At 37.4% G+C, this 26411-nt stretch overlaps 1 protein-coding gene across 2 annotated transcripts in view; it reads right to left on the bottom strand.

The window, feature by feature from the left end:
- vopp1 (VOPP1 WW domain binding protein) overlaps nt 1-26411 on the bottom strand; it is a 539003-nt gene that overhangs the window by 347053 nt on the left and 165539 nt on the right. The window contains exon 1 of one of the 2 annotated variants that reach the window (XM_039753500.1): nt 9014-9282. The exons of the other annotated variant lie outside the window; for it this stretch is intronic. Within the exon in view, the coding sequence (XP_039609434.1) occupies nt 9014-9100 (87 nt within the window). The 5' untranslated portion in view covers nt 9101-9282. Of the gene's footprint in view, nt 1-9013; nt 9283-26411 lie in introns of those variants that run through there. 2 annotated transcript variants of the gene reach the window in all.

The raw sequence follows: 26411 nt of genomic DNA, 5'->3' as shown, positions 1-26411 counted from the left end.
ATTACTCTTCAGAGCTAGACGTTGGAAAAGGAGATATCCCATTTAGCACAGATGGGCCCTGTTGCCCAAGTAAGAGATGCTGGTCTATATTTGGATTATGGTTTATAGACACAGTTGTCTCACTTCACAAATGATTGAATAACACAAGCATATAATATGTCCAATGTTAATGACTTAATGACAAAATTACTAAATGCAAATATGGAGAAACAAAATAACTTAGTTTAAGTAAAATTCCAAAGCCAAAACAGGTTGTGTGATGAACACCTTTCTGCGACCACCTTGCATCTCCTGTTTTTTTTCTGAAAAATGATCTAACTGTACTAGGAGGATACACCTACATTTTTTTCAACAGTATTGTCTTATAAGGTGTGAGAAATCTAACATAAAAATTGCCATTTTTTAAATTTTCATTTATTGAGAATATATTTTGTCTCCAGTTTTCATTTTTATGATAATTCTCTTTAAAAATAATAGCCTTGCACTGAAGGCTGGTAGAAAAAGCTCTAGCTTGGTGTTCCTGTTGCCACCAGAAGATTCTGGGCTTAGTCAAATGTGTCTATATAATATAATAATATAATATAGAGGACAGCTGGTACCACGGTAGTAAGAGAATATGAAAATACGTCCACTTATTTCACAAAATAATATAAGGGAGGGGCTAGTTCAGAGAAAAAATTTAATTTCAAGTACAAGAAGAAATGCACTGCCACTCACCACCTACCTATCTCAGCAAATTTTCAGCCCTGTCTACCAGATAAGAGTGCTCACTGATTTCTTCACTACCAGGGTCAGTAAATCAATTCACCTTCCTTTATTTCTCTTTCACACTCTACCATGGCTTTCTCTTATTTCTGCTATGAGCTCTCATTCAATTCAACCCCTAGCTCTATATAGACTTTTTGACCCACTGGTAGGAAATGCCTTGTAAGTCCCACAAAGAAAAATCTTTCTGGTGTCAGAAAAATCCTGTGGATGTTTAAGGCCCTCCCCCTTAGATCTTGCACTGGCGGCCCTGAATTTTCCTGCACCCTGAGCACCAGTTTATACTTAAAGGACCAGGTATTCCAGGTTGTTCCCAGATGGCCTCCTGACTGTAATATGCAGTGCAAGTCCATACAGTACAATCAGCTAAAGGACCAACTAGCTTCCACCTTATTGCAAGAATTCCATATTTTCACTGCTTGTCCCCACTTGACACACTTTAAGGTTGTGTACATCCTGCAAATTGAGTTTAGCATTTTTTTCAACAAGTCTATGATATACCCACTGAAAAAATCCTTCTTCTTGCATTGTAAAATCCAATTTCAGAAACATTCGTCAGGAGCACAACAAGCAGTTTTACGGGGTATGCAAGATTTGTTTTGGGGCCCTCATTTTGTTTGCATTTTATGAAACAAAATGCTCATAGAAGTTAAGACAGAAATGAGTGCAGACCTGTTGTACACATGACTCAAAAAACGATAAGCTAAAACATACACAATAATTCAACAATAAAAACAACAACAATAACAATCTTTAAATTTTGTAGCACAGGAGACACAGATGTGGTAATATAAACAAACAATCAACACAGCAAAGTACAGCAACTTGAATGCTTTGCTGAAGGGTGACAACTTAAAATGTAAGCATCTCTCAAATGGGCTAATAGTAAAATGTCACAAAATATCATCCTCCACTGTTCATCTCCTACTGTTGTGCATTTATTGGATTGTGATATTGCGCTATTGCCATTTGGTGAAACGTTTACATTTAATCTTTACACTGCCATTCTACTGAATTATGGTTATAGGAAAGGCATTCATAATAAAGAACAGAATGCATTGCAAAATTAATTATTCATTTAATTATATTTATATACATTAAATTATGCATTAAACATATCATGTATAATACTAGCAGAACACGCTGCAGTCGCTGTAGTTGGAATAATTATGTATCTACATGCGACTTATAGAGCTTCTTTATATGCATTTTTGGTTTGTCCTCCTGGAGCCAAAATATATAAATTTTCTCTATGACTAATTCGTGAACATCCTACATAAAAAATAGAAACGGGAAAAACGGAAACACCGCCGGGAACAACAGTAATTAGATAAAGTAAAAGTCTACCAAACACTAAATGAGATAAAGTAAAAAAGGGCAACAGCGCCGGTAACAACAGTAAAAATGAGATAAAGTAAAAGTCTACTAAACACTAAAGTACAAAAACGAAGTAGAAAGTGACAGTAAACCGCAACACCGCCGGGAACACCGGCACACCGCGTCTAGTAAACACTAAGAAACACTAAGTAGAAACACTAAAGGAAAAAATACTATTCAGTAAGTACTGCGTCTAGTAAACAGTAAATCAGTCTGTAAATCAGGAAAGAGGACTAAACACTAAGGAAAAAGAACGGTAAAACCACGTCAGCTGCGGAGCTCAGCTCGGAGTGAAATGAAGTGAATGAAATGAGGTAAATGGCAGGGGAGATGATCACGTGACTCCCCCACACGCCTTAACTCTCAATCCCTCCACAAACACAAACACAGTCTCTCGGATTCCAACTCTCCTTTATATGTATAGATGAACCTTTTTGAAAATAAGCATGATAATAAAGTGAAAATACATAATTAAAATGAGACAGTAAATTCAAGAATTATAAGTGAACAATAATTTTGAGACACATTCTCTGGTAATGATTAAGTGATGTGTTTTGAGTGAAAAAAGAATCATGATCACTCTCAGGTAAGAGCATGCAATTAGCTGCAAGAAATTTGCACTCAAGTAAAGTTAAATGCAAATTATTGTCAGAAATTAGAATATTTTTATCAGTTTTGTGTGACTTCACGAATGTATTCCAGGGACAAATATTTTGGTAAATGGTAAATGGCCTGTATTTGATATAGCGCCTACTAGAGTTCAAGAACCCACCTAGGCGCTTTACAACACAAACAGTCATTCACCCATTCACACACACATTCACACGCTGTAATTTGTAATTGCAATAATTGTACAAAACAAACAAAACATTATAATATAAATATGTTGATACTGTATTGTATGAAGAATGAGAGATTGATCAGTGACATAGTTCTTGTTAGCTGATAATAATTTAATTCTATCTAGAAACAATCATAAATGAATGAGAATCATGAATAAGACAGGCGGTAATTGTGCGTGCTCTTTAAATATCTAAATGAAAGTGGTTGGTGGCATCTCGCATGCACTTTAGCACTCTTGCTGAGCTTTACTGAATCATTTTGTTCATGCTTGCAAATCGATTCCCATGATTCACTGAAAAGAGTCATTCAAAAAGAATGAATCGTTTGTGAATCGCTCATCACTAATTTGATGTTTTTAGAGAAATATGAAATAGAGGCCAATTATTACATGTTTAATGAAATGTCATCCTGCTATTTTGGATTAAACCTACCAGTTCTAGCTCCTCTCTTGTGTTCTCATATTTCTATGTACATATCTGACAATGATGATCCTACTGAAAGCATCTTTGTACACTTATAAGCTGATGAGTTTGCAGACATTCTGATAGTGACATTTCAGCAATCAGTATATAGCTGGTTGTGTATTAGGCTGTTTCTGTTATTAATTTATATTAATTTTGCAGATTCAGGACATTGATAAACAATCATACTGGATTTGAATCACTTGCAAAATTAATTTGAACAGTTAAATAAAAAAATCAAATATGAGCTAAAAATTAGAATTGAGAATATTTTAACTGATGTCTAACTGTAACCTTATTAGTCTGTAGTAATGCAGGGACTCATATGCTGCCAGAATGGACTTTAGAAATCACTTTTACCATTGCAACTTTCATTGCCCTGGAATTGGGGGAGGAAGTTACCCCATTTCCTCCCCAATGACAGCGCCTATACAAATGGATGTTCTTGAGACCCCGCTGGTAGTCAAGGGCCCCTATGCAATATATACTCTGTATGCCCCTTATTTGTGCCCACGATGCTAGAACACAAATCTCTTTCCTGCTTATGGAACTGCAAGACCCTGTCCCTGAACTGTCTTTTCCTACTTGCACGTCCCTCTTCACCTTGCCATCTGTAAACAGTACACAGAAAATGTAGGCTGGCTTGTCAGCGATCACTTAAAACTCTCAATGTGTTCACAAGTAGTGAAGAATAACTGTCACAACAGTAAAATTCTCTTCTCTCCATTTTTTTTCTTTATGTTTACAACCATCTATCCAGGATGTGCAATATCCAAAAAGACAGCAACCAGCCTTGTATTCCAGTCTAGAACTCTGAAACAGTGGCATGCCCCCCAATATATATGGAGGTATAACTAATGTGCATTGAACATGACAGCTTAGATCCCAGTTTTTTTCTGTCAAAGAGGATATGTTGTAAGGTTTGGGTTTAGAATCACCGGTCTATAAAAACTAGTCTGACTTAGAGAGTTTTGGTCAAGATAATATAATATAAAATCTGAAAGAAAAAATACACAGAAGTATTGTCTCTTACTGGCACATAGGTAGAATGAAATAACAGTAAGTAACAATTTTGCGAGTGATGCATGAATGAAACTGGCAGAATGCCAGTGAATAACCAACTGTGTTCTGGAACTGACATTTTATTTATGTGCATTTGAAAAAGGTTCTTCCAGCGTTATTGTGGAAGCATATAATTTAAGGAGTCTTAACTGTAATTTCAGCTGTACATCTGCTTTCTCTAAATAAATGTGTGATCACCAGTAATCTGCAGGTAATGCATCTGAGTGTTAACACTCGCAGACACCAACAGTCAGAACCTGTGAAAACAAATAATACTGATATCCGCAGGAATTGAGAGGTGCCTAATTAAATTAATCTTCTGAATTTTAATATGACTAAAAAAAACAGTAGAACAACCTAGATATTGGCTCTGTATTTAATCATGCTGTAAATGTTTGTGTCTCCTATTGAAAAAACGCAGTCTTGCATGATTAATTTATTTAAATCAAACTCTCAATGCTCATATTACAAAGCATGACTTGTAAATCTACTGTTGCTTCTTTGAGACACATTTTTTACACATTAAACACATTACCAGATTCCCCTCAGGCCAATCTAAGCCATCAAAGAGCTTAAAGATAGTAGCTTCATGATTTTAGGGTTGACAGATATTCCAGTGTTCAGCTTCATCACTAATATCATACTATTACATCTGAAAACTAAAAGCAAACTCACATCAAAAGTGCATAAACATAAAATGCCAGGTAGAAAACATCCTTCGGTGCTACATTCTAAAAGCCTTCCTCAAAGGAGGCTGTCCATTATCTCAAAAAAGGAACATTTTTTTCTAGTTTGTATCACATTATACTTTACGGCAGATTTGCTATGCGCTATGCCTTCATTATATTTTATTTCTTAAAAGCATTTTCAAACATGTTCTGCCACTAGGTGTCTTAATATGTTGTCCTTCCAGCACAATGAACATGTTGAGAACATATCACATTAATAAGCTGTGGCAATACTGCAGACAGTGCAAGAGGAAAAAATCATGCAATCAGAACTGTGATCCTTCTGTGATCCGGGCCAGAACTGCTGTAGTCCAAGCAATGCACGCTGCATTGAACTTGTCATAGCAAAACTATGTCTTTCAGCCAAGGGCATGGGGTCGCTGAGTTTAAAGATTCCACCTCAATTAAACACTATTATTTCATGACCAAAAGTGAGATTTATCTTTGTAAATTGTATCAGTGGTGCTGCATCAGGCTTAAGAATGGTGACTTTAATTCTGTTAGTATACATATTATGTTTTAATGCACATGACTGTCACAACCAGCCAACACATAAAGACATTTTTATGCACAATAATATTTTACTACATGAGTTGTATTTAGGCAGTGGTGAGAAGTATGCCCTGTGTAGAGCTCAGAAGAGCTTGGGTCACCCATGACTCTGTGCATTCAAAAGAGTTATCTGCCTATTTTAACTATCCCCTAATGACTATAAACACCATGATACTTGAAATAAAACCAACCAAAAATGGTAAATATTAGCCTAATTACAAAATTTTATAAAAAAAGCCAACTGTTATGAATTACCAAACCAGGATAGAGAATATGAAGGTTAAACATTTTAGCAAGCAGTGCATATAAAGAATTACATATAGATATTAATAACTAATTCAGAACTTCATATTAAATTAGAGCAGCTGAAAATTGGCAGATTTAACTTTTTACATGTTTTTGTCTTCTGCTGAGCACTGGAAGGTCACATCTGAAATATCTACTTGCATTAAGGAAAGGCACGATATAAATAAATTGTATTATTATTTATTATTATGATATGGATACTCCATTAGTTATTTTTTATGCTTTCAAATATTTATCATTCCAATGCTTATTCACAGGTATAAAGAATACCCAGTTTCCATATAATCTCTTAAAAATACAAAATACTTAGGGAATCATAAGTAAGGGGAACCATTCTTCAAAACACAAGATGCTAAACCAAACTAGTGAAACAAAATGGCTTGCTTAATAATTTTTTAAATCGCTAAGTTCCCCCACCTACATTTCGTCCCCACAAAAATTTTGGGCATGGACAGAAATGACTGCTTCAGCAAAAGTTCCACATAGTTTCCTTTGTTGAAGGATTCTATATACCCTAAATAAAGATATGTTAATGCATGTCACTAAAATGTATTTAAAACAGCAGTGATTTTATAATGTTGGAGAGAATGAAAAGAATTTGACTGCAGTTAGCTTAAGTCTCTTGTGTAGATTTAAATTACTTTCTAAACTAAAATCATGGGCTCCTGAACACTTATTGTTAGACTGCCTTAACTGTGGTCACTGCCAGATTATGAAGAAAGAGAGAGAAAACTGTAAACGCACAAACAAAAACTAAAAAGGCAAACACCATGCCGCTGTCCACACTACCAACTTACCAACATGGCTATAACTGAAAAAGCAGCTGCAAGCAACACCATCTGTGCTTATAATGGCTACGCCAGCAAGTGTTCAGTGACATCACCATCTGTTTTACTTTATTTGACAAGCATAGTTTGGTTGGTTTAGTATACTGGTTATTGTAATTACATATTGTTTTCTTAATCTGAGAAATGTCTTCACTTATTTCTTAGTGTGCCCCTGCTGTACACTCCATTACCTCAGGCAGTAAAAGTACAATTTGTTTCTAATTTGTTATTTTTTACTTCACTATAATCTCACTACTACTTCCATGCCTGTGTAATAAAAAGCACTGTTACAGAGACAATTATTGCATTGATGGGTCCTCCCTGCGTGGAGTTTGCATGTTCTACCCATGTCTGCGTGGGTTTCCTCCTGGTGCTCCGGTTTCCTCCCAAAGTCCAAAGACATGCAGGTTAGGTGCATTGGCAATTCTAAATTGTCCCTAGTGTGTGCTTGGTGTGTGTGTGTGTGTGTGTGCCCTGCGGTGGGCTGGCGCCCTGCCCAGGGTTTGTTTCCTGCCTTGCTCCCTGTGTTGGATGGGATTGGCTTCAGCAGACCCCATGACCCTGTAGTTACGATATAGCGGGTTGGATAATGGATGGATGGATGGATGGATGGCTGGAATGAAAACCCGTAGCCACTGTGGCCCCCCAGGACCGACTTTGCCCACCCCTGGTCTAGACCATGTTCTCCTATAGTCAGCATGAATGTTTTGAACCACTGGCAACAAAATCCTATTATTCTTTTGTAAAGCTGGAGAAAACTTAAATAAAACTGCTATGTTTTGTGCCAGTAGAGATAAATGATAATTAAGCAAAAAGTCAAACATATGCATTACAATGAAGCACCTTGTCCCCAACAGCAAAAGTGGTTCAGAGACAAGAAATAAATTTTTCAACTCCCTTTTTTTTCAAATGCTTTTATACACAAAACATAACAGAAATATGTATGTGTGTCCTTTCTCTAAGGCAAAGTTGAATTCCTGTAATCAATTTAAAATTAATTGAGATGCCCTCCCTGTCTAGATGAGCCCTTACTGGTCTCTCACCTTCACCATGCTGACCACTACCAGTCCTTTTTTATTCCTTGGCCAGGTCCATAAGTGTACTTTTTTATTATCTGCTTCTGTTCTCTGCCTTTACTCAGATACTGTATATCAGTTTTACTGTAGGTGTCAATTCTTGCCAGAATCTGAACTGATTTGACTTGAATTAGTTCACTATAAACAGCCGTATCTCAGAATATTATTTAAATGATGGTTAGCTAAATGCAACTGATCTGAATGTGTCTGCAATACTCTTTATTATTTAAATGTCTAGTTATTATGTGTCTGACACACAATTCAAGCCACTGGCAAAGTACAAAATTCTATGCAGCATTAAAACAAGTGGATCTGTGAATTAAAATGTTTATATATGATCTGCACTTCTAATGTCCCTAGAAGAAAAAACTTTTATTATGGCTGGCTTACACATAAAAATTACATTTATTAAGAATAAAAAAGAAATATAACATTATTCACTAGATTATTGCAAACAGCAGTGCTATTTTGTCCCTATGTGTTCAAAAGCCAACAGTGGTCTCATTTTTTTCTAAACTAAAGCGACAAATCACCTTTTGTATTTGGCCTTTTCTTAACTCGCACCATTTTTCAAGACCCGGCTTTTCACAAATGCATCACGCATGGCTGTTGACTACAAATGAGGCTTTTGCTACCCAGAATAACATTCTGTTTCAGTATTATCCCCACTCCAATCTGCCCTCACCATTTCTGATTTGCTGGTCTCCTGGCTTTGCTGTCAAGTCTCTTTTTTTTGTCCTGTGCATAGATTTTTAAAGTGCTGACTGATTCCCACTGAACTGTCATTTGCTTTGTTAAGCGATCTGTGGTTTTGATAAGTAGGTGTATAAAATCAATAACTAGTTAATTGACAGAATTCTTGATTAAGTCACCATACAAGGTTTTTAGATTTCTTGTCTTTATTTTTCCTTTTAATTTTCTCAAAACAGAATTAATAATTCTCTATAAAGCACATATTATCCTCTTCTGATTGTCTTTTAAAATATAAATTTAACACATTAATTATATTTACCAACCTTCTTACCCCAGCTCACAGTTACGGATAGACCAGAGCCAAGCCTGGCAGCACCAGACACAAGGCAGGAATCAGTTGTGAAATCCATTTAAAGGCCCACTCATGCACAAATCCATACCCACACCAATATGGGTCCAATTTAGAACAAACTTAACATATACATCTCTGGAGATATTGCAAGAAAACCTGAATGACCAGAGGAAAGCCCAAGCAGATGTTGGCCAGGTGTAGAATCTGAACACTGGATCCATGAGGCATCAGTAATCCCTACTCTGCAACTCTTCTTTCAAATGTCTGCATTTTAAGGTACTCCTACATTGCCAAGATGAAAAAGCTGAAATGTCATTTCAGCCTTTACTTTCCTCCATTTACACATGTGTATTTTTAGAGCAGTGTTCAAGGCTTGCTGACTGCCATTTAGTTTGGCATAAACTATTGGCATGGCTTGCTTCAATGTTAAAAATTGCCAAGTATAACAATTATCATTTTGCTTTCATTTAACTGCCAAAGAACTTCTTCACAAATGAGTTCAAGGACACCAACTGCCTGATGTCCTACTTCTAAACAGAATGACTACTCACAAAATATTGCGAATGCTAAAGCTTTTTAACTAGCTATCCAATCTAAAAGCTATCAGACAGCAGTAAGCCACTTGAAAATTTTGTAGTATTTGGCTTCTTAACTGCATGAGTGTATACAAGTGCCATAATAGTTTATCATTAAAATTCACGTTTTTTCACTTGTCATAGAGCAGTGGTCCCGAACCTTTTTGACACCAAGGACCGCTTTATTAGAAGCAAATTTTTAGGGGCAGGTTCGTAGGGCAGTTTTATACACAATTTACATTACATTTCTATTATTATTAAGTTATAATATCATAAGAGAAATTATACAGCTTACCATAATGCAGAATCAGTGGAAGCCCTGAACTTGTTTTTCTGCAACTAGAAGATCCCAACTGGGGACGATGGAAGACAGTGACACGCGAAGTGTGTTGCTTATGTTCAGTCTACTCCATAATCTTGTTTTGGTTGCTGTCACTGCAGAAAATGCTGCCTCACAAAGATAGGATGTTGGAAATGGAAGCAGCTTGTTAATTTTAATCTCCTCCTGCCTATAAGTTATGCTGAAGAGAATTTGACTCAGCATTTCCTTGCGATAATACACTTTCAGGGTGCGAATGATGCCCAAACCCAATGGCTGAAGCACTGCTTTGCAATTGGGCAGGAGGAAATAAACGTGAATGGTATCTGAATGTGGAAGTATGTTCTGGGCAGCACAGTTATCAATCAGAAGTCGAATAATCCTCTTCTTCTTCTTCATATTGTGAGGTTTCTGAACTATTTTGGGATCCCCGCCACCCAATGGGAACATCACACTGAAGTGCATCCCGAAGCGCAATTGCTGCATCTGTGTAAGATTGTTTGTCCACTGCCGGGGCAGGGAAACAGCAGGCTCACAGCGTGTTGCCCCATTGACAGAGATCCCAAGAGAGTCTAAAAACCACACATTTTCTTGAATGAGTGCCGCATTAATATGAATATTTCTTGAAGGAGCATCACTGAACCAAATAAAAATGGCTTTTTCGCCGTCTTCAAATGCAGCAGTTCGCATACGTTTGCAACATGAGATTTTTCTTCTTTTTTGCATATAACAAAGACATATACATTGCATTTGTCATTCCAACAGATTGCACATCACAAATATTAACACAGCGTTTTTTCATGTCTGCCGTTTCTATAGAAGGGTGACAATGAGTTAAAATTCTGATGGATGTTTTTCAAATGTTGACGAGCAATAAGCAAAAGGTATCGCTGAAAACCACAGACCACAGAAAACAAAAACAGCAAAAAAACAGTACAAGGAAAGTTCAAAGAAAGAACATTTTTTTACAATGTTTCTGTTTGGGGATCATTGTGCAAATATGCACAACTGAGCTGCGACCACAGAAATAACTGCTCTGTGGATGATTCATTCAAGCATTTCAAGTTCAATTTGTTGTAATGAAAGTATCTGATGCTGAATGTACTTTGTAGTAATGAGATTTCTATAGACTCGTGTCATATGGGGAAACTGTCAGAAACACAAAAATACTTTGTTGTAATACTCTCTCACCTCAGTCTCTCTCCCCTCTCTGCACTGCTGCAAAGCTCCGCTCGCCTAGCGTTCTGAAAAGTGTCCTCAGTGAAGGGGGCAGCCTTTTTGCTGTAGCCCTTCACTGAGTGAGTATCGCGGCCCAGCTGTCAGATGGCCGCCGCGGATCAGGGGTTGGGGGCCCCTGTCATAGAGGACATAGGTTTGGTGGCATCCCGACCAGGATAGATGGTTCCTTACCTGGCTGGAAAGTCATTATAACAGAAGGATGGAGGGAAGCTGCCTGACGGGGCCACATTATACTTAAGCACAATAGATGACAGCATCCCTCTGGTAGACTTCCCATGTGCACACCCACAGTGCTGCATGGGAGGTGTAGTCCCAGAGGGTGGACCTGCTGGACTTCTTCAGAGCAGAAACGGGGAGCTGCAAGGAAAAAGATTCCTTATTTTAAGAATGTTCTGCCTGAACTGGAAGTGCTTCCTAGGTATAGTGTAGTGACACTGGAACTACTCCTGGGTCTGGGATAAAGAAAGACAGTCCAACTCACCTAGGTAAGTTGGAATCAGGAGAGAAGAAGAACAATGCTCATCTGGGAGGAGCAGAGGACAAAAGATGGAGGAAGAAAAGGAGAAGAGAAAACTGTATTTAAATTTTGTGTAAATTTTCTGTATTGCTCAAAATAAATACTTATTTGACTGGTTTCTGTCAGGTTGTGTCTGAGAGTCCCCAACCCCTGGTCCGCAGCCCAGTAATGTAGCATTGACTCGCTATAACAGAGGTGAACTCAGATCGGTGAAAACAGAAGCCCTAACCGCAAGAAATGTCCACTCACATATAAGAACAACGCAGCTGCTCCAGATGTAAAGGCGAAAGTCCGGCGCCATCCTGCCAATCACCTATCCTTCAAAGAAACAGCACGGCTTACCAGCGCTACACGTCCAGATCTAAACACTAGCGTGGCGTATGTGACCAAAAAAAGTCTAACTGCATTCTTGTACCATTGCTCGCATACTAAAATCTCAGCAGGTATTTTTCATGGTATTACGCGTGTAATTTGTGAGCATGCCCTTGACAATCAAACAGAGGAAGCTCTGCAGTATACTTGTGACTTTATGCTGTAGGAAGATACATAAATAAAGTAAAACTAGTAAAACTAAAAAAAACACTAACTTTGACAATTACTATACATTTACAGAGGCTGTTACAGACGCAAGTCAAATGTATGCTTTTATTGTATAATATTAACAATAAGAACAGCTCACTACTCAAAATGTTTATTTTGGGAGACGTTAAGACTCGAACCCACAACTTTCTAAATTAGAGTCAGCAGCTCTAACCAGTATACTACCCGAGAAGTCAGGACAACACGCAGCACCAACCTGATTTCTTTTTCTTCAGTTATAGTGTTGGAAAAAAGCGCATTTGTTCTGTTATACTTGTATCTTTTGTGAAAGTGTTTCTTTGATATTTGGTATTCAGGCTTCACACATTATACACTTAATGTCTACATTTTGTCAATTATTACTAAAACATGAAAAACGTTTCTGTTTTAACGATGTGTTTACTGTGCATAGATCATTGTAGACACGTAACACACATGAAATGCAAGTGTTCCAAATAACGATATAGTATTTATATAAGGTGTCATTTTGCTTGACTTCTCACTCTATACAACTCTAAGCAACTGACACGCAGGTAAACAGACTTGAGCTGAGAAAACTGTGCGCCGGTGGGGGATGTGATAGCAGTCTGCTTGCTGTTTGCTGCTTATCAACACATGTAAAGGACAAAAGACGCTGACGGAGAGGTGAGAAGCATTTTAAGGTGGGGCGAATCTATGAGTTTTTTCGTAGGCTCTGGTAATTCTAGTGTTAATGTGGCACTCATTCAAAAAATGTGTGGTTTTTAAACTCCCTTGGGACCTCTGTCAATGGGATAACACGCTGTGAGCCTGCTGTTTAGCAGTGTGTCTTAGCAACACTCTTGCTGCATTGTGCAGGTGACCAAAAGATTCTGGAAATGCAATGCATGTCTAGAAAAATCCAGTGTCTCAGAGAAAGATTGCTGATAAACCATTGAATGCAAGCCAGCACCCATATCAGCAGTATCACCATTAAGGCAGGAAGTTCATCACTGAGTACAGTTACACTCACATATAGTGTCATGTACTCCATGCCAGCACTACTACGTTTTGCTGTTTGGAGTACAATGAGTTTTTCCTGCGTACCAGCAGTGTTTGAATTCAGCAGGTACTCGCCAGTATGTAGTACTCTGACAATTCTACTTTTTACTCTTTGGGGTATGGTCACATTTTCTTTCGGTACACTTCTCACAACCTCTCTGTATGATAAAGTCACAAATTAACAATTATTAAAGCTATTTACAGAAAATTGAAGCCTAACCCTGGCCTTAAACCGCCCCAGTTCTCCTACCCAAAATCATATATATAGCTGAAGAGACCAAAACACCAGGAGTACCATCTCTTCTTTTTTCCACTTCATCTACATATCATATGCTTGGGTCATATGTGTCTTTTTCAGTTGCTTACCCAATTCTCTTTTTTTCCATGGAGAATAATCTCAGTCTGGAAGGAGGAGCTTGAATCTGCATCTTCCACGCAAGTGGCTTGAATACAAACTGACGCAAGTAATCAATGTCATTTATTCGAATAGTAGTAAAGGGAAGCACTCTGTGTCTAACAACTCAGTTTTTTTTTTGGCCAACTTTGTCCTGAAAAGTACTCTTTGTACATGTCCTTCTTTCTTTTCTTTACAACAGTCTCTTACTTACAAATGGTGAATTAAGAAGAAAAAACAAACAAACAAACAAATATAGAACACTAAGAAAAAAATAAGTAAAGTAAAAGCAATCTACTTAATATTCTCAAATCCGCTCAGTTGAATTCAGAAGCAACAATTAACAGAATGCCAGTCCACCACAGTGCTCATTCGTAAACACTTGGTCATTCAGAGCATATAAAAGAGTTGCCAATTATTCTAATAAATATCTCTTTAAGGATGATGTAAGAAAACCTAATATCAGTGCCAGAAGTTGCTTCCACACTGGGCTTTGCATGAAAAGTGAAAAACTGCTATCTTAGCCAGTCAAGTCAAAAGAAAACACCCTCATTGAAGTAAATTGTTGGGCTTTCTTTGACTGCAAGTATTTACAAAGCAACAGGATTATTTCAATTGAGGCCTATTTTATTCTCTCTCTCTCTCTCTCTCTCTCTCTCTCTGAATAATAGTCTCCCTCTGAACTTCAACGTCTGGTATGACACCTGCTTAGCACTGGCCTGCAAAGCACTACACAGGGTGGTGAAGGCATCATATAATATAATTAGGAACACCTGTACACCTGCTTATCTATGCCAATTATCTAACCATCCAATCACGTGGCAGCAGTGCAATGCATAAAATCATGCAGATACCAGTCAGCAGCTTCAGTTAATGTTCACACCAAACACCAGAATTGGGGGAAAAAGTGACCTCAGTGATACAAACCGAGGCATAACTGTTGTTGCCAAATGGGCTGGCGATCATCATTTATGGCTTGAATGCTGCAGCTTGTTTAAGTATTGTTAGTGACTATGTATTTCTGTAACTGCTGATCTCCTGGGATCAGTTTGTACAGTTTACTCAGGATGGCGTAACAAACAAAAAATATCTAGTGAGTGGCAGTTCTGCTGACAGAAATGCCTTGTTGATGAGAGAGGTCAGAGGAGAATGGCCAGACTGGATTGAGTTGACAGAAAGGTTATGCTAACAAAGATAACCTCTCTGTACAACTGAGCTGAGCAGAAAAACATCTCAGAATACACAATGCACTGAACTTTAAGGTGGATGGGCTGCAACAGCATAAGACTTTGTCGAGTTCCATTCCTGTCAGTCAAGAACAGAACGCTGAGTCTACAGTGGGCACAGACCCACCAAAACTGGACAGTTGAAGATTGGAAAAACGTAGCTTATTCTGATGAATTTTGATCTCTGTGGAGTAACATAGATGTTTGTGTAAGATTTTGATGTCAACAGCATGAATCCATGTAGCCATCTGTGTGTCAACAGTTCACTCCAGTGTATGAAGTGAGGTCTGTGGTATAATGGTTTGTGGAACGTTCTTGTCATGTGTCATGTTAATATCAATCAATCATCACTTAAATCCCACGACCTTTTTGAGTATTGTTGCTGACCATATGCATCCCTTCATACCCACAATTTACCCATCTTCTAATGGTTACTTCCAGCATGACAATGCACCATGGCACAAAGTAAAAGTCATCTCAAACTGGTTTCATGAACATGACAATACATTCAGTATTCCTCAGTGGCCTTCTCAGTAATCAGATCTAAATCCAAAACAACATCATTGAGATACGATAGAATGGGAGATTTGCAACAAGAGCATGCAGTTGACAAATTTGCAGAAAATACCTAATCCTAATGTAACCGTGTCAACGTGGACCAGAATCTCAAAGGAATCTTGTGGAAACCATGCCACAAGGGGTGTAAGGCTGTTTGGAAAGCAAAATAAGGCCCTACCCAATATTTGTATGGTGTTCCTAAAAATTTGAACAAGTGAGTATATATAACTTATATAATATATATAATATATAATATTATATATAATATATAAAATGCAAGATATTAGCTATTAGACAGGCAAAATAAAAGACAATTCTTATTATTCAGTCGTACTTGTCACATATGGTACATAAACCTAAAGTGAATTTTTAATAGCAGAAACCGAAATACTGATAGATAAGCCTGTTCTAAACAAAATGTAAAGTGGTATTCCTATAAAATAAATTACCTGGTGATTTGTTCAGTAAAGTAGCTAATACGTCTGTTAGCCATATAAGTTTAGAGCTATAGTAAATAATTAGTGCTATAGATTAAGATATGATGAGAAGCATCTATTTACAGAGCCTCCTGATATCAATGCAGTTTTAGGACATGACCTCAGGGAGTTTTAGAGTAGAAGTTTGTACATGTAAGATGAAACATTAAAACACATGGATAGAAAAGCAACTATCAAACAGTGAGGCAACTACCAAGGGCTGAGCATGCAAATTGGGAAAAAAATTAAATAATGAAAATGTTAGCTATGTAAGCATTTATCCAAATGTCTTATGCTAGGTGTAAAGTTTACATCATGGAGAATGTGGATATTGCTCACCCTTAAAGGAATACTCTGCCAAAAAATGATTTTTTATTTTATGTGTTACTTACACCATGTAGTTTGTAGTGGTGGCTGATAAAATATTTTAATATCATGTTTTCATGTAGTATGAGAGAATACTGATTATGATATACTTGAACTTAATGGTGACCCTTTCTGAATGGCAAAGTGAAAAACGTCCATGGAAAAAAAAAAATCAACATGTCCATTATACTTTCATATGCTCAGACTATGCAAAATTCATTATTTTTTTTTGCTAAAATATTTTAAGTACTTATTTCTGGAAATGTAGTTTACAAAATGGGTGGCACGGTGGCGCAGTGGTAGGGCTGCTGCCTCGCAGTTAGGAGACCTGGGTTCGCTTCCCGGGTCCTCCCTGCGTGGAGTTTGCATGTTCTCCCCGTGTCTGCGTGGGTTTCCTCCGGGCACTCCGGTTTCCTCCCACAATCCAAAGACATGCAGGTTAGGTGGATTGGCGATTCTAAATTGGGCTTGGTGTGTGGGTGTGTTTGTGTGTGTCCTGCGGTGGGTTGGCACCCTGCCCAGGATTGGTTCCTGCCTTGTGCCCTGTGTTGGCTGGGATTGGCTCCAGCAGACCCCCGTGACCCTGTATTCGGATTCAGCAGGTTAGACAATGGATGGATAGTTTACAAAATAAACAGGAAAGATTAATCCTGTGGAAAATACTGTGTGTTTGAATTGAAGACAAGATTCTTGACCAATGAATGAAGGGGAGTGGTGGATCTTCATTTTTGGGCAGAATATACCTTAAACCATAACCACACCGACTCCCAACCTTAACCTTTGTCCTAAGACTGCACTGAGCTCATGGTGCCATTCACACTAAACCCTAATCTTAACTTCTGTCTTAAAACTATACTAACCTCGACCATAACTATTACTCTTAAACTGTCATCCTACAACTGACGTGATGTTATGTCCTAAAACTGCACTGAACTGCGGCTCTGGAAATAGATGACATTCTTTTCAAGGTTAAAGTTTGCCATCTATTTGGAATGTATTTTGTAATGCACATAGTAAAAAAGACCTTTGCAAATCTCTTAAAAATGAAAAACTGAATTCTCTCATTCATATAAATATTTACACTCTTAGCTGTAGTTTTTTTGTTTCAGTTATCCTTGAAATGTGTTTAGAACTTGACTGGAGTTCACTTGTGCCAAACTGAATTGATTGGACATCATTTAGGTAGGCACACACCCATGAAGGTCACAAAATTTAGACTGACAGGACAGTAGACCTCCTTGATCAAATTGTTGTGAGGCATACATCAGGGCAAGAGTATACAACCATTTATAAAGCTTTGGGTTTTCTCATGAGTACAGTGGCCTCAATAATTGTGAAATGGAAGGAGTCTGGAACTACCAGGATTGGAATGACCAAACTGAGTAACTGGGCAAGAATGGCCTTGGTCAGGGAGTTGACCAAGAACCCAGCAAACCACTCTAACTGAGCATCATAAGCCCTCTGGTTAGATGGGAGAACCTGTCAGAAGGGCAACCATTTCAGCAACACTCTTTCAATCAGCCGTTTGTGGTAGAGGGGGTAGATGGAATCCATTCTTCAATAAAAGACAAATGACAGTTTAAAGTACTCTGAGAGCATGAGGAAAAATATTCTCTGGTCTAATGTAGGGTTATGCAATATCTTGCTACTGAAAAATTACAGGAAAATCCAATTTTTAAAAATGTAAATGGTAGATTTAACAGACCTTGTGCACAGTTCTCCGTTCTTCCATTCCCTAACACACTTCACCCACTCCCCCTTTCAACATGCTGAAAACTCTATGGGGAGACCAATGTGCTGCTCAACTCAAAGGGGTACATGTGTTTGTGCGCCATAACTAGGTAAGTACATAATTGTTCAGCACACAAGGAAAGGCTGGAGTAAAACTTGACGGGAATTATCCATTATCTGCTTCTTATACATTTCAGTTTAGGTACAGAGGTCCAAAATCTGGTATTGATATAGGAAAGTGTGCTAGGTGAAGGGGTCTGAATATTTTCTGAATCCACTATATAGTAGTAGCTGCCTTCATTTGAGACTCCATTGTATGCTTTCAGTCTCACACTTCATCAAAGAATGAAGACAGGGATGAAAAATAACTGAGAAAACTTCCATTTTCAGAGAAAAGACACAGAAGAGCAATCTTGCAAAACTCAGCAGTGGTGCTTGGCAGCATAGAAACTAATTTAGGCAGCAGGGGCTCAAAACAATTCAATAATATCCTAATATCAGGGGTCTTCAGTAAATGATTTCCAGCACAAAGCTCTGCATCCTGCACCTGGAAAGGCATATCCGTCTTGTATGCACAGCAAGACTCAGCCAAACCAAAATATAAAGAGCACTTAATAAACGTTTCAGCATTACCAATATTTGATGCACACTCCCTCAACATGACAGTTTGGAGATCCAGAAAATTCTGACATTCTGCATTTTTAGCACAGTTTAACAAGCTTCTGTGCCATGTTACGAGAGAAATGTAAGCAGAAATTGTGTTAATAGCACCACTGACTATCTAATAGGGGGCTATGTGTTGTTGCACTTCGTAGACAAAACAACTCACGCAATGACACCAGATATTAAGTTGCTTTCTTTTGACATCTGTACTTCCTTCTGTTTATATCTAACAGGTGTCCACAATGTACATTGTTTGGTGACAACCGTCAGAGCATATCAACATGCAACATGCAGCATCTGATGATGACATTAGCACAATGCACTACAAGCACCAGAAAATAGTGAGGAGTGAAACAGGTGTAAATAAATATGCAAAATGACTCAAAATTAAAGGAAAAATGGGATTGTGAACACATGCATCTAAATCATTACCATCAGTTATGTGGTAGCATATAATTCTTTTTTAATTTCATGTCTCTGAAGACTATACCAATAATAGGCCTTTCAGAAACAGCCTGTTAGGTGGCACTCTACATGGTTAGTTGATCACTGTCATTTTAATCTTTAGGAATTACTGAAGGCAATCAGCAGTACGATGTCATATTATTCATTTTTTGCAAGATAATGAAATAAATAATACTTTCATGTAGAATAGCTCTCTGAGTCAGAAACGCAGTTGGAAGTAGTGAGTGAGCTACCAGAAAATGCTAAAGAAATCATGACTGGAAGAACTGAATCTAAATGAAAGGAATAGCATTTGGGTGTACAAACTTGAGCAGAGTACAGCTACAATTTGTATTTACTAATACAATGGCACAGTGGTTGCTGACTCAATAATTCAGTGTCTTGGTGGAGAATCCCATGCCCTGCCTTTATTTATTTGTATGAAGTTAGTACATGCTCAATATATCTGCATGGCTTTTCTTATGGTTGCTCTCAGTTACTGCTCACATTTCTAAAAAAAAGTGTTAAAAGGCAACTCTAAATTGTCCCTGTGTGAGTGTTCTTTTACCTTTTTACTAATGGGACAGGGTCAGGTTTGAGAATGATATGTCAAACAAAAGTATTATAGCTGAAATGAGCAACAACTCATTTTTAACCCAAGATAATTAATCGCAGTATGCAACATAAATTTATATCATCAAAAACATTGGGGTGGCAAAAAAATTACATGCTATAACAAAGATAATACCTGAAGAAAAACAGCAACAGCAATTATAACAATACAAATTTTTAAGGTGGCCCAGCACAGGAGACACAGATGAAGCAAAATAAAATTAAACAACCACAGCAACAAGATTGTAACTGTAGACTTTGAATGTGTGCTAAAGACTTTAATTCAACGTACAAGCATCTCTCAAATGGGCTTACATACACTAAAACCATTAAAACTATGCAAATATCGTTCTGTGTTGATCACAATCAATGACTTAATCCATCACCCTTTTCACATTTGATCCTACCATGCTGAAAATGAGGATGCAGTAAACATGAATTGGGTCAATTTCTAAAGATAGCCATTATACTTTGATTTCACTGAATTTTGCAGTTATATTAGGCTTATCAGTTAATCTCAGGGATATAAATTTAATGTTTATGTTTATGGTTTATGGGGCTGTATGACAGGATTATGACTTCTGTCACTATAACTGTAAGTGATCTCTTAGGAAGGTAAGCTAAAAAGATACCTACCTACATAAAATGTTCCATATATTGCAATTCAATGTGTTTTTTTACTTGTGTGAAAAGAGATTTGATGTTTTCAGAGAAATAAATATAAAACAAGAAGAAAAGAAAGAACACCTGCCAATACCTAATTGTTTCATCTTTCCTCCTCTTTTTGATCCATAGGCTTCTACGTACAGATACAAGCAGGGTTGATTCAAATAACTGCATCTTTAACCACTCGCAATCATGAGCTGAAGAATTTGCAAGACGACTTCCACTCAACAATTTGTAGTCAGCATGTAGCTAGCATTCATAATTATTTATAAAGTTGTATTGATTTGATGAATTATTGTTATTCATTCTGTAACTTCAGTATCTGTACACAGCCATATTAGATTTATAAAATTAATTTGAACAGTCAAAACAAACAAAATCAAATTAATCGCAAATTGAAAATTAGTCCCTTTTAACTGCAGTCAAAATGTTGCCCTTCTGGCAGGTAGCAGCATATATATATATATAGTCAAGCTCAGCCGGTATGAACTTATTTTTCGCATCAAAACTTTTATACTGGGTGGGGGGTAGATGATGCCTATGTATACCAGAGTAATGCTTAATTAGATCTAAAACAATCAAGTCCCCTAATTGTTATGCCACATTCAAGACTTTACATGCTGGATAAATGTACAGAAAATGGCTCGCCTCATCCTAATTCAAATCCAGGTGAAGACAGAACAAATGATACTAACAAACTACATTGTTTAACAGTCAATAGATTACCATAAGCAGCTTTGAAGGTCCCATACAGTACTTTTTTTAGCAATTATCGTATACGAGGTGTGGCAGAAAAGTAATGAGACTGGCAACACTGCAAGCGATCTGGCAACGCTGCGCTGTTGTCCTTGATAGAGCACATGTATCAGTACCCTCCCATAGCTCAGTGCGAGTTTCAACTCCTTCCATTAACTACGTGATTTTTGTTGACTGCTATTAGCGAAGTTGTGTTTTTGGTTGTGCGTCATGCAAAATGGAACAGCGGAATTTGGAGCAACGTTGTGCCATTAAATTTTGTGTTAAGCTTGGAGAATCGGCAAGTGTGACATTTGAAAAGTCAAAACAGGCCTATGGGGAACATTCTTTACCCCGAGCTCAAGTTTTTCGCTGGCACAAATCATTTTTGGAAGGCAGAAAACACGTTGAAGATGAACACCGTTCAGGGAGGCCTTCAACTTCGAAAACCAATGAAAACATTGAACGTGTGAACACTCTTGTGAGATCAGACCGTCGTTTAACATTAAGAATGTTGAGTGAACAATTAAATTTGAACAGATTTACCGTTCATCAAATTTTGACTGAATATTTACACATGCGAAAGGTCTGTGCCAAAATGGTGCCGAAAAACCTCAAAATTGAGCAGAAGGACAATCGAAAAAACAAGTTTCTTGATCTTCTTGACAGAATCGCTAATGAGCAAGATTTCTTTAGTCGTGTGATCACAGGTGATGAATCATGGATTTCTGAATACGATCCTGAGACCAAGAGGCAAAGTCAGGAGTGGCACACCGCGAACTCTCCTCGACCAAAGAAAGCTCGAATGAGCAAATCGAAGATCAAATCAATGCTGATTTGTTTTTTTGACAAAAGGGGAATCGTCCACAAAGAATTTGTTCCTCCAGGACAAACTGTCAACCAAGTTTTTTATAAAGACGTCCTTGAAAGGCTCAGAAAAAGGGTCATTCACGTGAGACCAGACATTGCAGACAAATGGATGCTCCATCATGACAATGCCCCATGTCACACTGCCCTCTCCATAACAGAATTTTTGACCTCAAAAGGCATTCCTGTGGTTCCCCAGCCCCCTTATTCACCTGACCTCAGTCCGTGTAACTTTTTCCTTTTTCCTAAACTGAAAAATGTCCTCAAAGGACGTCATTTCGGGACTTTAGAAAACATCCAAAAGAGTGTAACGGACATGCTGAAGACCATACCGGTTGAAGACTTCCAGCGCTGCTATCAACAGTGGGAACAACGTCTCCATTGGTGTGTAGCTGCCCAAGGGAACTACTTTGAAGGGGATAACATTGATGTTTGAAAAAAATAAAAACTTTGGTAAATAAAAAATCAGTCTCATTACTTTTCTGCCACACCTCGTGTAGATATTATGGTAAAAAAATGTGGTTGATTCTGTGCTTTTCACAATTTAGAAAAAAAAAGATGTTAAAAATATGCAAAAAAGATGGCAATAAAAACTGCATTGTAAATGATTACGTCAGCATACATGTTTAAAAAGAATGTGAAAAATAGTAAAATAACACATTGTAAAATAGAAACAGTTATTGTCTCACAGGTCCAGCAAACTGGTGATACTCCAGCTTGGCCTCTCTAGCGTGCTTATGATTTTTTTCCTCTAGGCACTCTGATTTTCCTTCCACATGCTAGATTAACTGGCAACTCTAATCCCCCCTATGTGAATGACCATGCTTAGTTATGGGCTAGCATCCTATCTAGGAATTGCTCCTGCCATGTGCCCTATACAGCTGTAAAAGGCTCAGATCTCACCACAATCCTTTAACTAAATAAAGCCTGTTTAACAATTAATTGCTAAAAAAGATCTTACATAATGTCAGGGTGTTTATTTTTTTAGTTAAATCTGACTTAGACCTGCTAATACACCATTTTTTGATAGGGTTTTGTATGGACAGTGATTACTTCTGTGATGACTTTGATTTACACCAAATGTGTCTACTACTTTTTTGAGAAATTAATTCTGGTCCTAAAATGATTGACAAGTACATACATTGTAATCAATCAAGCAAGCTACAGCTGCTGCTAAATCCACAGGATTGTAAACTCTGGACCATGTGCCATTGCAGCTTTTAAGTCAGCCCACTGTCAAAATATAAGGATGATGTAACCTTAAAAAAAAGCCCTCATTAAGTCAATGTGCGGAATGTCATCAGCATGACATGTGAGAAAAAAATGCCTGAAGAGATGATACCCAAGGATTCATCCTGACATCTACACATTAGCAACTGTGGCAGTTAAAGGTGTGTGTCTTTACAATCATCTGATATCTTACTCATGTGAGCTGCATAATCTTAACAATTTTCATGCTTTACCATCTGAAAAGAAGCAGAGATTAAAAATGATCAAAAGCAAACAAGTCTTCAACATGACATTCTTGGGAATTTATTAAACCTATCTCTGTATAATAAAAAAAAAATCCTAGAGAGAAACACTAGGGGGACGAGATGTGATCTTCACGTGAAGATCACGGAAGACACTTAAAAGACCTGTGAGACTAACGAGATTGGCCATGGAGCGTCTCGCGGGGACCTTAAACATGAGACTTTGTGCCAAGAGATTGACCCAGGACAGTCTCGCAATGACGTAGAACATGAGATTCTTGCAAGACACACCCTACTTACAACCAATACCAAATAAGAGCATGGGCAGCAACACACTCTCTCATGTTTTGGCTTTAAACACACACAGATCCAGGGCTCTCAGCGCATATAAAGCGTATAAGGACAATACATTATAAATGAAACATAGACGACTAATAGAAGAAGAAAGCAGTGCGGAGAAAAGAAACTCAAAAGCGTTGGAGAGACAAAAAAGAAAAAGAATAATTTAGGTGCAAATTCAGAAAATAAGGAAAGCAATTATCAGCCCGGAACAAGTGGAACTGAAAAAAGCACGTCCAATCCAGATGCAGTGGAATTCATTAAAGAATATGAAAGTAGGAAAATTAAAAAGCATAAAAAATAGAAAGTAAAGATCGCAGTAGCGCAAACAAATGGAAATTATTGCTCGAAAAAGGGAAAATAATCACCACGGACCAGGTGTCATTGAAAAAAAAGCAGGATAAAGCAAGGTCAGAAATAAAAGACAAATTAGAAAACAAAGTAAAATGTCATAAAGAGGTTAAAAAAACAAGGGGGCCAAACACATGCAGAGCAGGTTAGAGATAATGAAAATTGAAATTCAAAAGACTCAAAAAAAAAAACATAAGCACGAAACACATGCAAAGCAAGATACAGAATATGAAAGCAGAAAAAAATGACAGTGTCAAAACAAAGAAAGTAAACATTGCATTAGCGCAAAGAAAGAGAAATTATTACTCGGAGAAATAACGAAATGGCGAATAGAGATTGAATATATGGACATAGGTGATATGTCAGAAGTATGTAAATATTGTAAGGCTTTGAAGTTTAAGTCAAGAGAATTTCAAAAACGGAGTTTACCTCACATGCATTTATTGGTTACTTTGCAAAAAAAATTATTAACTGCTGATGATGTAGATTGTTTTGACTGTGCTGAAATTCCAAACAGAGAAACCTAACCTAAAGTGAATTATTGTACAATTGACTGTGCTGAAATTCCAAACAGAGAAACCTAACCTAAAGTGAATTATTGTACAAAGTCATTAAACACATGTCTTACTAACCTCATTAAAAAGATTCAGCACATTGGGACTCGAAAGATTCCAAATATTGTTTTTACAGAAGTTCTGAAATAAAAGTAAAACTAATAAAATAGCAACAATTCAAATAAAAAAAAAATCTTAAAAGTGTGTATCTGGAAAAACAAAACCGGGGGTTGACGAGCGAAGCAAGCATGGGGTGAAGCCCCCTAGTTAAATTTAAAGAAAATCATATTTTGATATCTTAAGAAAGTACTTGCACCTTTAATAAGTACTACCTCATTGATTATTAAAATTGAGTTATTTAAAAATAAAATAAAGTTTTTTAAAGCAGTTTAATATTTTATATATCCATTTTTGCAGATATATAAAAGGTTAAAAAGAGTATGATGTTGTGGTTACTGTCCAAATCCAAGGCCATGTTATTATTTTAAATTAATTATTTCATTTAAAATAAAGAAAATTAATTTGTATTAATCAAAAAAAGCTATTTTCTTTGGATAAACTACACTTTTGCTTTTACTAAAATGAACGCATGGAAATACAGTATGTAATCAAAAATATGACTGAGAGATGCAGAGCTGCAGAGAACTGCATAGCTGTGACTAAAGCTGGCATCACATTACACTACTTCTAGTCGAATGGGATGTCGAAGTTGACGATTGCCAGATGTATGATTACTTGACTAGGAATCAAAGGGGATTGTTTTTCTCAACTATACAACTCCATGATGAGTTTCCAAAGTATCACTAGCCTGACCTTTTTCTGACAGCCAGTAACGTGCTGCCTAGCTGTGCAGGTGCTGTGCGAATGCTTTCCAAGGTCAGTGTGTTTGTGCTAATCTCTGCCCTTTTTTCTTTTCTCCATTTTGCCGTGGTATGCAGATGAGCATTTCTTCTGTTTGCAAGGTCCAAAAAACACAATTCCTCTGTTTCTATATGCATTGCACCTCTGGATGAGCACTCATTGGTTCTCAGCTCTCATATATTTACAGGCAAACAAAATATGACTGAAGACAAAATCAAACCTGTTTCATTTTGTCAGAGTGAGCCTCAGACTGGTTACACTGAATCACTGGGGATGTCAAAGTATAAGACTGAAGGTCATGGGTGCGTTCTGTGAGGGTCCTCAACTCTCTAAGATTATATAAATGAAGTCTGCGATTGAAAATACATGTAAAAATCATATAGTGTGAAAGGGGCTTAAGTAGTAGTAGACTGCCTAAGCCCCTTGATGGAATATTTTCAAGCCAAAGTCAGCATTTATAATCAAATAATGTACTAGTTACATGCACTCTTTAGGTTCCCAGTCATCAATAATCTAAGTATTATTATATTGTAAAAAAAAAACTGACAGACACAGCTGAACCTATATACATAAATGTATCAATTCTTTCATTTTCAGAATTCGCTTTACCAAAATTGAAGCTTTTGACACTTCAATGTGGACACACCAACAAAGAAACCAGTACAATCTCACCACACTTGTCAGACTGGTGAGAGTCAGCCATGACTTCTTCCACTCACTCTCCAGACCTCTTGTCTGGTTGCTTTGTCCCCACCAAACTGAAATTTTTCTCGAGGTTACCACCTCCAAACAAGCAATCTCTCGT

This window comes from Polypterus senegalus, chromosome 5, assembly GCF_016835505.1.
Source record: "Polypterus senegalus isolate Bchr_013 chromosome 5, ASM1683550v1, whole genome shotgun sequence".
Taxonomy (NCBI): Eukaryota; Metazoa; Chordata; class Cladistia; order Polypteriformes; family Polypteridae; genus Polypterus; species Polypterus senegalus.
The sequence above is the reverse complement of the archived record's forward strand: the minus strand, read 5'-3'. Positions and strand labels throughout refer to the sequence as shown.